This window comes from Macaca nemestrina, chromosome 3 (genome assembly GCF_043159975.1).
Source record: "Macaca nemestrina isolate mMacNem1 chromosome 3, mMacNem.hap1, whole genome shotgun sequence".
In the NCBI taxonomy this organism is placed as follows: Eukaryota; Metazoa; Chordata; class Mammalia; order Primates; family Cercopithecidae; genus Macaca; species Macaca nemestrina.
In genome coordinates this window covers 145,401,523-145,416,007 of record NC_092127.1, presented here as the reverse complement: position 1 = coordinate 145,416,007, position 14,485 = coordinate 145,401,523, and the positions used below count along the sequence as shown (strand labels likewise).

The 14,485-nt window shown below is 44.5% G+C and overlaps 1 protein-coding gene across 1 annotated transcript in view; it reads left to right on the top strand.

The window, feature by feature from the left end:
- LOC105496853 (stearoyl-CoA desaturase 5) overlaps window positions 1-13,082 on the top strand; it is a 169,573-nt gene extending 156,491 nt beyond the window's left edge. Inside the window, exons 4-5 of the mRNA XM_011767472.2 lie at window positions 7,326-7,558; window positions 12,685-13,082. Coding sequence (XP_011765774.1) covers window positions 7,326-7,558; window positions 12,685-12,875 — 424 coding nt within the window. The 3' untranslated portion in view covers window positions 12,876-13,082. The remainder of the gene's footprint in view (window positions 1-7,325; window positions 7,559-12,684) is intronic.
- Window positions 13,083-14,485: the final 1,403 nt, after the last annotated feature.

Below are 14,485 nucleotides of genomic sequence, written 5' to 3'. Positions count from 1 at the left end.
CTGGGAGAGTAAGTCCTTTAATCCTAAGTGGCGACCTGGGTGGCACATCACAATGTCCACTACAGTGTGCTAAGATGCTTTTAGCTACTCTACAGAAAATCTTGACTCAACTGGCTTCAACAATAGGACATTCCTTGCATCTCAAAGTAAGACATCAGGGATAAAGCACCTCCAGGATTGGTTAGTTCCGTGGCTCACCAGCTTATCTAAGGAGCTCTCCATCCATCTGCTCTGTCAGCCTGAAGAGGCAACTTGGCTTCTCAGGCTTCTTCCTTTCATAGTCACAGATGGCTGTTGCCGGACTGGGTGTCACTGCAGGAAAGAGAAATGATTTCTGCCCTTGTGCTCTTTCTATTGTTGAGGAAGATATTTCCTTGTATTTCTCTTTCTTTATTGTGGTGAAATATACAAAACATAATATTCATAATTTTAACCATTCATAAGAGTGAAATTCTGTGGCATTAAGTACACTAATGATAATGTATAACCGTCACCACTATACACAAAACTTTGTTATCATTCCCAATAAAAACTCTGTTCTTATGAAATAATAACTTTCTCTTCACCCTCAGCTCCTGGTAATTTCTATTCTCTTTTCTGCCTCTATGAATTTTCCTATTGTAGGTGCCTCAAGTATAAGCATACAGTATTTGTCCTTTTGTCTGGTTTATTTTACTAATCTTAGTGTTTTCAAGCTCATCCATGTTGCAGCATATATGAAAATCTCATTCCTCTTCATGGCTGACTACTGTTCTATTGTATATATGTACAACATTGTTTGTCTACTCATCCACTGAATAACGTTGCTACCAACATGGGCATACAGATATCTGTTCGTGTCCCTGCTTTTTATTCTTTTGGATACATACCTGGGAGTGAAAATGCTGTATCATATGATAACTTGACATTTAGCCTTTGGAGAAACCATCAAACCATTTCCTGCAGTGGCGGTGCCACTTCACATTCCTCCATCAGTGCATGAGGAGTCCAGTATTTCTACATCGTTGCTAACATTTACTTCCCTTTTATGAGGTATGGCTGTCCTTTCCCTCGAGTCTTATTGGCCTCTATTGTGTCACATGCCCACTCCTAAATTAATTATTTGCAAAGTGAAGGAGATTACCAAAATTGCTTTAAACCAATCAGGACCAGGGCCCTGGGTAGGGTCTACATTCCCCTAAAGGAGGACAGTTAGATACCTGAAGAAAATCCAGACATTCCAGCAAGAAAGAAAGGATGGGACAAGGAAGAATAAAGCGAAGCTACCATCAATGTTTGCAACAGGGTGGCTTTAAAAATAGAAACGCCCAGACCAGAGATTCTGATTCACTTGGTCTGCAGTGGGTGCTCAGCATCAGTCACTTTTAAATGTTCCCAATTGATTCTAATGTGCAGTCAGGGCTGTGAGCCCTGATCTAGCAGGTTAGGCTGCCCATTAAGCCAGCATGTGTGAATACTGAGAGATGAGAAGGACAACATGCTACAGGAACGCTGTGCAGTGCACCTTGCCTGGTCCAGGGGGACTGAGGAAAACCCCTGAGAGGAAGTGATGTTCAGACTGATACTTGGAAGAGGCAAGTCAGCCAGGGCTGGGGAAGAGTGTCATAGACACAGGGCAGCGTGTGGTCCAGTTTAAGAACAGGAAGAAGCTCAGTCTATCTAGAGTGTACACAGTGTCCACTTCTAACCTTGAGGGGACAATATTTTTACTCAAATATGTGCAACTCATGGGGCAAGGTCTATGTTCAACACTCTAGCTGCATTTATCTCTGGTAAGTTTCCCTCTCTCTGTGCCATGTTCTTGGTTGGCTGAGTGAGCAGCAGGTTATACTAGAGGCAGCAGACATTCAGGGTTTAAGAATTGAGTTTGAAACCTTCCCATGCTCTACACATCCGGTGTGGCTGTGGGGAAGGCCCATGACCTCTCTGGACCTCTGCACAGTTCCTGCAAAAGAGGTTATAAAAACTACGGCATAGGGCCATTATGGAACTCATTAAAAAATGTATGTGAGCGACATCATAAATATGCTGATGAGTTGCAAACTTCTACTCCCATCCCCACCTCTCTCTAGGGCACATCTCGACTCCAGACCTATATGTTGATATCCCCTACCTGGCAGCCCCATTTGGAAGTACATTGGGCATCTCCCGCTTACCGTGTCCAAGACGGAGCTCTTCATATGCCACTCCAAACCAGCTCCTCCTCCGTTCTCCCCTACATAGGCTTAGGGCATCTTCATCCTTGGTGTCATCCTTGACTCCACTCTTTCTCTCTAACATGGAGTCTGTTAACAAGTCCTACCACTCTACTTTAGAAATATACCCAGATTCTGACCATTTCTTACCACCTCCATGACTATCCAGGTTCAGGCCACCATATTCTTTAACCTGGATCATGTGACAGCCTCCTACAAGGCCCTCCAAACTTGATCCCCCATCTTTCCTACTTTATCTCCTACAACCCTCCCTCTTGTTCATTTGCTCCAGCTCCAAGTCTCATGCAGCCCCAGTCTGCGTGACTTCAGGGCCTTGCTATTTGTGGGTACCCTGCCCCCAATTAGCCAGATGGCTAACTTCTCACTTCCTCAAGCCTTTAGTCAAAAACCATAGTGTCGGCAAGCCCTCCCATAGACACACTATTTAAAATTTCAGTGCCTGCCCTTAATATGTCATATTCTCCTTCTCTGCTTTTTTTTTTCTTCCTGGTATTTACCACTAATGTGCGTTACAATTTGCTTACTTATATTGTTCATTGTCTGTGTTCCCTGCCAGAATATACCAGATATAGAGATCTCTGCCAGTATACCCCTGCTCCACAAAGCTGGGGATTGTCTGTTTTATTCACCTTCTTTTTTTTTTTTTTTGACATGGAGTTTCGCTTCTTCGCCTGGGCTGGAGTGCAATGGCGTGATCTTGGCTCACTGCAACCTCTGCCTCCTGGATTCAAGCAATTCTCCTGCCTCAGCCTCCCCAGTACCTGGAATTACAGACATAAGCCACCACGCCCAGCCTTGTTCACCTTCTGTCTCAGTTCTAGGGCAGTACCTGGCGTGTAGTAAGCACCCAATACATTTATTAGTACAGCATTTTATAGAAGAGAAACCTGAGGCTCAGTGCGATTAAATAATTCATTCAAGGTCACACAGCTAGAAGGCATTGTGTAGTTAAATGTTCTGTGATGCTTTTCAACAATAACAAAAAACCCATTTAGCAAAAAGACAGGGCAGCATCAATGACTCCTCTCCAGCCCTCCTCCCTAGCACCAGATGAAGAAAGGAAATCTAAAAGAGGGCGCTGTGGAGTTGCTCTGTGGCCCCTTGGCGAGACCATTCAGGTTTGAGTGTTACTAGATGAGGAAGCTGGGGAGCCATCTCAGCACTTCTTCTGAAGCACAAAGGCCAGTGACTGTTATTAAAAGGAGACCAGCTGCTGGAGGCTAAAAGTGCACAGGAGGAAGAGGTACTCCCTACTCAGGAAGGATTTGCTAAGTCGGCTTGAGATGGTCAGGGAGGATTTTTAGACCGTTTTCAGCATCAAGACCCATCTCACTGGCTATCCTACACAGACTTACTGTGCCCCCTAAAAATTCCTTCTTTCATCCATTCTACTGAACATACAAAGAGGAATCCTAGCCGATTACAGGGAGGACAATCAGGGAACAACTCTAGAAGTAGATCTCTGCAGCATCATTGGAATGAGGACAGGGATTATTATTTTTTTTAAGAATGTCTTTTTTGAGGAAGAGGAAATGTGCCTGGACCATGGGAGTTCTAGTTGGGGAAGCCCGGGCCTTTTTCCTCCTTACCCTTGGGAAATCACATTGCTATTGCTCTCTGTTCACAGGGGCCCACCCGCTTGGCAGGGTAGAGCTTCTAGAAGCAGAGCCAAGGCAGGCAGGAGGCTCTTCAAACAGTTCAGAGGGAGGAGGCAGGGGCAGGGTCTGAGTGGAAGCTGGGTGCTACAGGCTGGGGTCAGACTAGAGAAGGCCAGTTCCACAAGACTGGGGTCAGACAGCAGGAGCCAGAGCAGGGCCTCGGTCTCTCCCTGGGAGGCCACGGCATCTCCCTCCATCTGGGGCCTTCATTACTCGAGGGTGTCTACTCCAAACCTGCTGCAAACATTCAGAGAGAGAAGTGCCCAGGGCCCGGCAGAGAGCAAGCCCTCCACACGTGTTTCTCTCCCTCTTCTTTCAGAAGCAAGATGGGAGTGGGGATAATGGCTCAGAGCAGGACTGGGAGAGGCTCCCTTGAAAGGCCTGGCTTGTAATCCAGAGAGCGGAGGAAGGAGAGGAAGCTGCTGGAGTTGCAAGATGGCTTCTGTTGCCATTGTTCAGTTGCTTTCTTTCCTCCTCAGAGGTGCGAACAAGAAGTAACAGAGCCAAGTCTCTGGGTACCTCTTCCATGTTCCCTCCGTAGCCCCTTCCTCCTTACATGCTCACCACCAGCTCCCAGGTCCTTGGCCTGTGCAGGGCCTGTGCACTCCACACAGACATCCTCTTCGATAATGCTCCCAGGTCTTGGCTGTGGTCCTTTCTGGAAATTGCCCTTGGCCACAGACAGCTGCCTCGCCCAAACATTTGCCCTCCCAGGGGCTCCCTGAGGCCAATGCCCAGATGATGCAAGGATAATACCTTTCAATTTCATACAGGTCTTAAGATCATCTGGCCCAGAACGCCCCATCGGATCTGCTGAAACTCACTGTGGGTGACCTCCCTCCGCCTAGTGCTGCCTTCCTCCCTTACTCACAGATCATCTGGAGAGAACTCCCTAAGAGCCTTCTGCCCATGACTCTAGAAAGCCAACTCTAAGGCGCTGAGTCCCTTAGTTGTCTTTGGTCTTTGCCCCTCCAAACACAGCCCCCTCATTTGACTTCCTTGGGCACCCACTATCCACTAAAATGCAGCCATCCTGTATCCCAGTGACTGGAAAATGGGTGCTGATGGGTTAATATGGTGCCCAATAAAAATATTTACCATGATGGGAGCTGACACACGCACGGCTAGCAGTCTGCAAAGCACATTGAAGTACGTTATTTCAATTGCAAGGCAGAATAGCATGGTGGTCTCTGAAGTGACTCTGCCTGAATTTGAATTTCTGTCCCACTGCTTATGAGTCTTGCGACTTTGGGCCAGCTACCCCTTTCTGTTGCTCAATTTCCCTATCTGTAAAATGGGGATAATAGTCCCATCTTCAGAGAATGTTTGTTAGAATTAAATGAGTCAATACATATAAAGGTCTCAGAACTGCCGTAGCATATGGCAAGCACATAGTATGCCTTAGCGATTAGTATTTGATCATCACAACAACCCTGCGTTACTACAGTTTCTACCTGTGTTGGGTACGTCTCAAGACACTCATATTCTCCGCCCAGCTTTTCACTCCAGCTGTTTGTTCAGCCACCTGCTGGCACGGGTGTAACAGCACCTTGCTGAGCTGTGCGGCTTCTCTTACTTCCTGCCTGAGATGCCTGCAGAGCCCACTTGGCTGTTCTGACTCAAGCAAACCTGGAAGTGTGAGGGAGCTAATATCCCATGTGACACCCCTTGATGCCAAGGAGGTATTGGAGCCAATGGAAAAACAGTCCCTTCTTTTATTCCCTGAGAGGATAATCTAGAGGTATATCGTGTCCCATCAAAATCCAAGTTCAGTTGCCCCAGCAGTAGCCACTCCAGTAATGCATGCAGTCACCGCCCTCCCCCATTCCCCATTTCCTTGAGCCCATTTGCCCATCCATGCCTGTCAATGGAGCTCACATCCCAGAGTAAACTGCCCAGACACAGGCCATTGCCTCGTGGTCTGCTTTTTTTTTGGGGGGGGGGGGCAGGGCAGGGGGCGGGGCATCTAATTGTGCATAGGAGAAGAGTGAAAGAATAAAAAGAGGCATGTTCTAAACACCATGGAATACTATGCAGCCATAAAAGGAAACAAGATCATATCCTTTGCAGGGACATGGATGGAGCTAGAAGCCATTATCCTCAGCAAATTAACACAGGAACAGAAAACCAAACACCACATGTTCTCACTTATAAGTGGGAGCTGAACAATGAGAACACATGGACACAGGAAGGGGAACAACACACACTGTGGCCCGTTGGTGGGGCAGGGAGGGGAAAGCATCAGGATAAATAGGCGATGGGTTGATAGGTGCAGCAAACCAGCATGGCACACGTTTCCCTATGTAACAAACCTGCACGTCCTGCACATGTGTCCTGGAACTTAAAATAAAAAGTTTTTAAAAGAACCATACAATAGAAGAAAGAAAAAAAAAAAAGGCATGTTCAACATACATCATCAGATCTGGACTCAAGTCAGAGTCTTCCACCTACCAAATTTCATGCCCTCACACTGTGCCGCACATCTGTTAAGATGCATAAGATACATATGCATCTTAACAGAGGCCTTCCAGAAGCTTGATTAGGCTGCTAGAGGCCGAGGAGGAACACACTGTGAACAGGTAGCTTCAGATACTTTCATGTTCCAGCCCTTCTCCTGTCCCTGCCTAGAGGCAATCCTGCATGGTAAGAGGGCAGTGAGCAGTGGCTCCATTTGGCTGAAGCCTGGGGTGGGGGCTGCACCTAACTTGTCTTTGTATTGCCAGCACTTAGCTCATGTATCAGTAACACTCAGGGTCTGGCACATAGCAGGTACTCAGTAAATGTTTGCTGGATGCATAGGTCCAGAACTCAAACTATGGGTGATTTGCTTCTTAATGATTACTTTCTATGTGGCCACGCCTGTTTCTATATTTATTTTTTTGTTGTTGTTTGTTTTTTTGTTTTTTGGGGTATTTTTGCTGGTTTGGAATGTATATCTCTGATGGACAGAGAACTTTTTTGGGGTGGAAGATTGTCTACCTTTTTACCAAGGTGAGTTAGTACAGAATTATGTACCTAAAATTATTTAAGAAGCATTAAATATTTCTCAAAATTATCTGAGAAAACCTGAATATCAGGTTGATTGATGAAAGAAATCTCTAGGTGCTATCCGAACTGGTGCCTGTGGGATAAATGTCGCTCTGAGATACATGGGTTTGGCCAGCACAGTGTTGATTATACTGAAATTCTTCTGAGGTATGCCACAGGGCCTACCACTTCCTATAGCATTCTATCTGTCCCAACTCTCAAATTTGTGTCACCTGCTTAGCCCTTGCAGGTATATGAGTCCTGTGAGCCCCACACAACAGGCTTCCGTATATAGAAAGTGTTGAAGGAGCTGACTGGCACACTTCCCTCCTTGGGCTTTTTTCTGACTTTCCCTGTGACTTGTCCAGCCCATCCCCTGTCCCATCAGCGGGTCCTCGTGGTGATACAGTGTCTTGCCCTGTAGGTACTATAAGATCTCCGTGGTGCTCATGTGCTTTGCGGTCCCCACGCTGGTGCCCTGGTACATCTGGGGAGAAAGCCTGTGGAATTCCTACTTCTTGGCCTCTATTCTCCGCTATACCATCTCACTCAATGTCGCCTGGCTAGTCAACAGCGCCGCCCACATGTATGGAAACCGGCCCTATGACAAGCACATCAGCCCTCGGCAGAACCCACTCGTCGCTCTGGGTGCCATTGGTAAGTAGGGGTGGTGAGGGCCAGTGGGGAGAATGGTGGCCCAGGTTTTCTTGGCCTCTCAGTAGTTTTGTGGAATCAGTAAAGAGAACCAGTGGAGTGGAGTTCAGTGAACTTGAGCTTTTATTTTTTTCCGAAACGGAGTCTCACTCTGTTGCCCAGACTGGAGTGCAGTGGTACAATCTCGGCTGACTGCAGCCTCTGCTTCCTGGGTTCAAGCAATTCTCCTGCCCCAGCCTCCTGAGGAGCTGGGATTACAGGCATCCACCACTATCCCTGGCTAATTTTTTTTTTTTTTTTTTTTTTTAGTAGAGACGGGGTTTCACTATGTTGGCCAGGATGGTCTCGAACTCCTGACCCCCAAGTAATCCGCCCTCCTTGGCCTGCCAGAGGAGCTTTGGCTTTAGGATCCTGACTCTTGGACAAGTCATATGATCTCTCTGATTTACAGTTGTCCTATCTGTGAAATGGGACTAGCAATGCTTCATAGGAATATGTAAACCGCTTAGTACAGTGCCTGGCATGTAGCAGGTAATCAGTAACTACTAGTTATTCATCATGACCATGGAAATGTTCTAAAGGAGAAGCAGCAGTTGACTCTTCTCTCAAACTGCCCTGACCATTCTGGCCTCAGCTGTCCAATCATTTGGCAGAGCTTAAGAAAAAAGGCCTTCAAGCAAAGACGTGGGAAGGAATGAGACTTGGCATTTCACAGGACCATAAAACAGTTACGAGCGAGGCCTCTGGAGTCAGTGACTTTGGTTGAGTCCTGTTTCCTCCACTTACTCTCTGGGCAAGTCACCTGTTCTTCTACCTTTTGCGTCCCCATCTGTAAAGTGGGGGTAATATTAGCACTTACCTCCTCCTGGGGTCATTAGAGGGCTAGATGAGTTGATACAGAGATACAGAGTGTTCCTGCCACCAGTGCTTGTATGAAACAAGCCTTCATGATGTTACTTTTTTTTTTTTTTTTTGAAATGGAGTCTTGCTCTGTCGCCCAGGCTGGAGTGCAGTGGCACAATCTCAGCTCACTGCAAGCTCCGCCTCCCGGGTTCACGCCATTCTCCTGCCTCAGCCTCCCAAGTAGCTGGGACTACAGGTGCCCGCCACCGCGCCCGGCTAATTTTTTGGTATTTTTTAGTAGAGACAGGGTTTCACCGTGTTAGCCAGGATGGTCTCGATCTCCTGACCTCGTGATCCGCCCGCCTCGGCCTCCCAAAGTGCTGGGATTACAGGCGTGAGCCACCGCGCCCAGCCCGTGATGTTGTTTTTATTGCCAGTCATGTGTTCTTAGGCACTTACTAGTCCCTTCTGTGCATTTATGTCCTTGTTTTAATCATAGCAGGAATAATCATAGCAGTTACTTCGGAGACCTCAGGCTAGAAGGAGTTAACACCTGTTAAAGCACTTAGCACTGTGCCTGGCACATGACAGGTGATTAAGAAATATTAGCTCTACCTTTATAGAAGCAACTCAGACTTGTTGGTAAGCTGAGCCTTGAGCACAGAGATCAAACACAAGAAAGTTCCTACTGTTAAGTAGAAATGGTCCCTGTGTCACTCGGTGATGAGATGCTGCATCACTTCATTAGGGCCATCTGTTTTTCAGACCCCAGGGATCCCAAAGTTCTTGTCAACTTGCATTGATGGCAGCAATAGAAGGTGGAGCAAACACTACATTTAGCCAGGGAATAACTGCATAAGCAAGGAGAAAGTACCTTGGAAAACAGGAGGAGCGGTGCCCCGACCCTTTCTATAGCTTTCCCCTCCTCTTGCCCTGCATCTTCTGAAAGGACTGTAATGCAGGGAGCTGTGGGCAGTGTTGATTCTGTGAGTAGACAGAAATGGGGACAAGATGGACCGTCATCATGTAGGGATGGGTGAGCCGGGAGACTCAAGCAGTGTGGCCATGACACAAGCCCAAAGGAGCTGGGCATTGGTTATAAGTCTATCCAGGTCAACACTGGACTCCCAGACAGTTTGCCTCCCAAGAGTCCTTAGAAAGCTCTTGCCATACCCAACTGTGCAGTAGAGTGGGGAATACATCATAGTGCCTATTTCTGAAAATAGGGTGAAGAAACTTTTCCATACTGCTCTTTAATCCAGGAAAAACACTAAAAATGATGAGGCGGGGAGGTGGTGTGCAGGGTAGGGATGTCCTAAATTTAAAAGAAAATTGCAGACCACGCATGGATCCATCTTGAGGTACTCATTATAGAACAAAATCTTCCAAACAGGGTCAATAGGAGAACTATATGATGACTAGTAGCCACTTAAGAAGTAAGAGAAGAGTCTGACAGTTTCTCAAACAGTTAAGAATAGTTACTGTATGATCCAGCAACTCTACTCCTACATTTATACCAAAGAGAAATGAAAACATATGTCCACACAAAGACTTGTCTATGAATGTTCATAGCAACATTATCCATAATAGCTGAAAGTGGAAACAACTCAAATGTCCATCACTGATGAATGGATACGCACGATGTTGTACATCCATATAATGAAATACTGTTTGGCAATTAAAAGAATGAAGAGCTGATACTTGATACAACATGAATGAACCTTGAAAACATTTTTTAAGTGACAGAAGCTAGTCACAAAGGACTACATATTGTATGATTTTATTTATATGAAATGTCCAAAATAGGCAAATCTACACAGATAGAAAACAGTACTGGGAGGGAGTAGGAGGCGGTTGGGGGTGATGGTTAAGGAATGTGGGTCTTTTTAGAGAGTAATGAAAATGTTGTAAAATTCATTGTGGTGATGGATGCATAACTGTGAATATATTAAAAGCCATTAAATTGTATACTTCAAGAGGGTGAATTATACAGTAAGTGAATTTTATCTCAATAAAGCTGTTTATGAAAATCAAATGAACTAATTCATTAGAGAAATGCAAATTAAAGCCACAATGAGATATTACCTCACACTTATTTGAATGACTATTATCAGGATAAAATATAACAAGTGTTGATGAGGATGTGAAAAAAGGGAACCCTTGCACACTGTTGGTTAGGATGTAAATTAGTATAGCCATTATGGAAAACAGTACGGAGGTTGCTCAAAAAATTAAAAATAGAGCTACCATATGATCTAACAGTCCTACTTCTGGGTATATATCCAAAGGAAATGAAATCAGGATGTTGAAGAGATATCTACACTCCTATGTTTAAACAGGATTATTCACAGTAGCCAAGATGTACAGTCAAATTAGGTGTCCATCAACAGATGAATGGATAAAGAAAATGTATCACATATGCATCATGGAATACTATTCAGCCTTAAAAAAGAGAGAATCCTGTTATTTGCAACAACTTGAATGAACCTGGAGAACATTATGCTAAGTGAAGTAAGCCAAGCACAGAAAGACAAACGCTGCACAATCTCACTTCTATGTGGAATCTAAAAAATTTGAACTCATAGAAGTAGAGTAGAATGGTGGTTACCAGAGACTGGGGCAGGGGGGTTGTTGAGAGAGATTGGTCAAAGGGTACACATTTACAGTCTGACTAGAGGAACAAGTTCAAGAGGTCTATTGTAAAACATGGCGATAGTGACTACAGTCAATAACAATGTATTGTATTATTGAAAATCACTGAGAGAGTAGATTTTAAGTGTTCTTACCACAAAAACATAAGTATGTGAGGTAATGCACATGTCACTTGGCTCAATTTAACTATTCCAAAATTGATACATATCTCAAAACCCCATGTTGTACATGATAAATATATACAAATTTTATTTGTCAATTAAAAAATAAGTAAAAGAAATTTTAAAAATCAAATCAGAGAAGCCATGAGAGCTCTCATGAGTACATATTTTAAAAGAAGTGAGAGAGTAATGCAAATCAAAACCACAATGAGATACCATCTCACACCAGTCAGAATGGTGATCATTAAAAAGTCAGGAAACAACGGGAGCTGGAGAGGATGTGGAGAAATAGGAACACTTTTACACTGTTGGTGGGACTGAAAACTAGTTCAACCATTGCGGAAGACAGTGTGGCGATTCCTCAAGGATCTAGAACTAGAAATACCATTTGACCCAGCCATCCCATTACTGCGTATATACCCAAAGGATTATAAATCATGCTGCTATAAAGACACATGCACACGTATGTTTATTGCGGCACTATTCACAGTAGCAAAGACTTGGAACGAACCCAAATGTCCATTAATGATAGACTGGATTAAGAAAATGTGGCACATATACACCATGAAATACTATGCAGCCATTAAAAAGGATGAGTTCGTGTCCTTTGTAGCGACATAGATGAAGCTGGAAACCACCATTCTCAGCAAACTATCACAAGGACAGAAAACCAAACACCACACGTTCTCACTCATAGGTGGGAACTGAACAATGAGAACACCTGGACACAGGGTAGGGAACATCACACACCGGGGCCTGTCATGGGGTGGGGGGAGTGGGGAGGGATAGCATTAGGAGATACACCTAATGTAAATGATGAGTTAATGGGTGCAGCACACCAACATGGCACATGTATACACATGTAACAAACCTGCATGTTGTGCACATGTACCCTAGAACTTCAAGTATAATAAATAAATAATAATAATAATAATAATAATAAAGAAAAGCTACATAAAAAAAAGCAAGAGGGTAAAAGCTGCCCACTGACCACTGGAAAGGGTAGAATAATATATAATTACATTCTAGATACTTAAAGATATTTAATTTAGTTACCTTTTTGAATGATTCTCATTTCTCTCTCCTAAGCTCTTCCAAAAAAGATTTTTAAATCACTCCAGCCCACAGAGATTATGTTTTAAAGACAATTGTACATCAAAATGATGATCTGTTATCAGCCATTTAGCATTTACCTTAAGAGGGATAGCTCTGAGGTCATAGCATCATGTCTACAGTTCACACAGGAAAGCTAATCTTGTGGCGATGTGCTAACTTTATTGCTATTTTTTCTGTTCATGTTGTTTGTCTAGCTAACTAAGTCAATGCCTTTGGAGGCAGTAACCAAGTCTTTTGCTCCTCACCGAGCCTGACACCATGTCCTGCACATGGTAAACCCTGAAAAAATAGGTGATGCAAAAAATCTATGCAGAGAGGTGGTGATTGAATTATTTCAATGCCCGCTTTGTCTTCCAGGTGAAGGCTTCCATAATTACCATCACACCTTTCCCTTTGACTACTCTGCGAGTGAATTTGGCTTAAATTTTAACCCAACCACCTGGTTCATTGATCTCATGTGCTGGCTGGGGCTGGCCACTGACCGCAAACGGGCAACCAAGCCGATGATCGAGGCCCGGAAGGCCAGGACTGGAGACAGCAGTGCTTGAACCTGGAACAGCCATCCCACATGTCTGCCATTGCACCCTCGGTTCATGGCTTTGGTTACAATAGTTCTCTTGTACATTGGATCGTGGGAGGGGCAGAGGGTGGGGAAGGAATGGAATTATGTGGCTTGGGAATTTTTTTGTTTCTCTCAAAATAATGTTGAAATACAATTATCAATGAAAAAACTTTTTTTTTTTTTTTTTTTTTGAGACAGAGTCTCACTCTGTCACCCAGGCTGGAGTGCAGTGGCGCGATCTCGGCTCACTGCAGCCTCCACCTCCCTGGTTCGAGCAATTACCCTGCCTCAGCCTCCGGAGTAGCTGAGATTACAGGAGCCTGCCACCATGCCCAGCTAATTTTTTTGTATTTTTAGTAGAGACGGGGTTTCATCATGTTGGCCAGACTGGAGACCAGTCTGACCTCAGGCAATCCACCCGCCTCAGCCTCCCAAAGTGCTAGAATTACAGGCGTGAGCCACCGCGCCCGGCCGAAAAACTTTTTCCTTTTTTTTTTTTTGAGACGGAGTCTCGCACTCTCATCTAAGCTGGAGTGCAGTGGCTGGATCTCCGCTCACTGCAAGCTCCACCTCCCGGGTTCACGCCATTCTCCTGCCTCAGCCTCCCAAGTAGCTGGGACTACAGGCACCCGCCACCACGCCCAGCTAATTTTTTGTATTTTTTTAGTAGAAACGGGGTTTCACCGTGTTAGCCAGGATGGTCTCGATCTCGTGACCTTGTGATCCACCCGCCTCGGCCTCCCAAAGTGCTGGGATTACAGGCGTGAGCCACCGCGCCTGGCCGAAAAAACTTTGTAAGTCAATATTACTATAGTTTAACATTAGAATGTGGACATGTGATTTAATCGCTGTAGCTAAAATACGTCAAATATACATTGTCATGTGCTTAAACATGATGCTAACCCTGACAGGAGGAAGGAAAGTAATATTCTTTCAGTGTGGTTCCGGAGAGCATTTCTTTTATTTTCTACCAATTAACCCAGCATTGCTTTTAAACAACCATCTGAAGGAGCAGAGAGGCAGGGTAGAAGACAGAAAGGGGGTCTATGTGGTAACTAAAGAATGTTTCTGTTTTGTAATTATTGTGTGTGTGCGTGTGGTTTTTTTTTTTGTTGTTTGCTTAAGAGAATCAAAAACTGAAAAAAATGAGAATACAGGAAATGGCTCTTGTATATATTTTTTTGCCATGTTTACCACTTGTGAATGCTCTGCTGTCTTTGCTTCAAGAGAGATTTGTTCACTGCCCAGCTCGTTTTGTGTCCTGAGCCCTATGCCCAGCCCACCTTATAAATCATGCCTGTTTAGATGTTTGATTTTGTTCTGTGTGCCATTGTCATCTTAAGGGTGTATAACTCAGACATGCCAGACATCAAATTAAGCTCAAATTAAGCTCTCGTTTAAATGTTTAAACACCTAATTTATATTCTAATTGATCCCAGCCACTGATGCATGTACTTTAGCTACTTCTGCTAAATAAGCATATTAATTTTCCACATCAGACCATCAGATCTTAAGAACCAACAGTTATCTAGAATTCCGTGTCTACTAATGTTTCATCTGCATGCAGCCTTTATTGATTTTGTAGCAAAATATAAA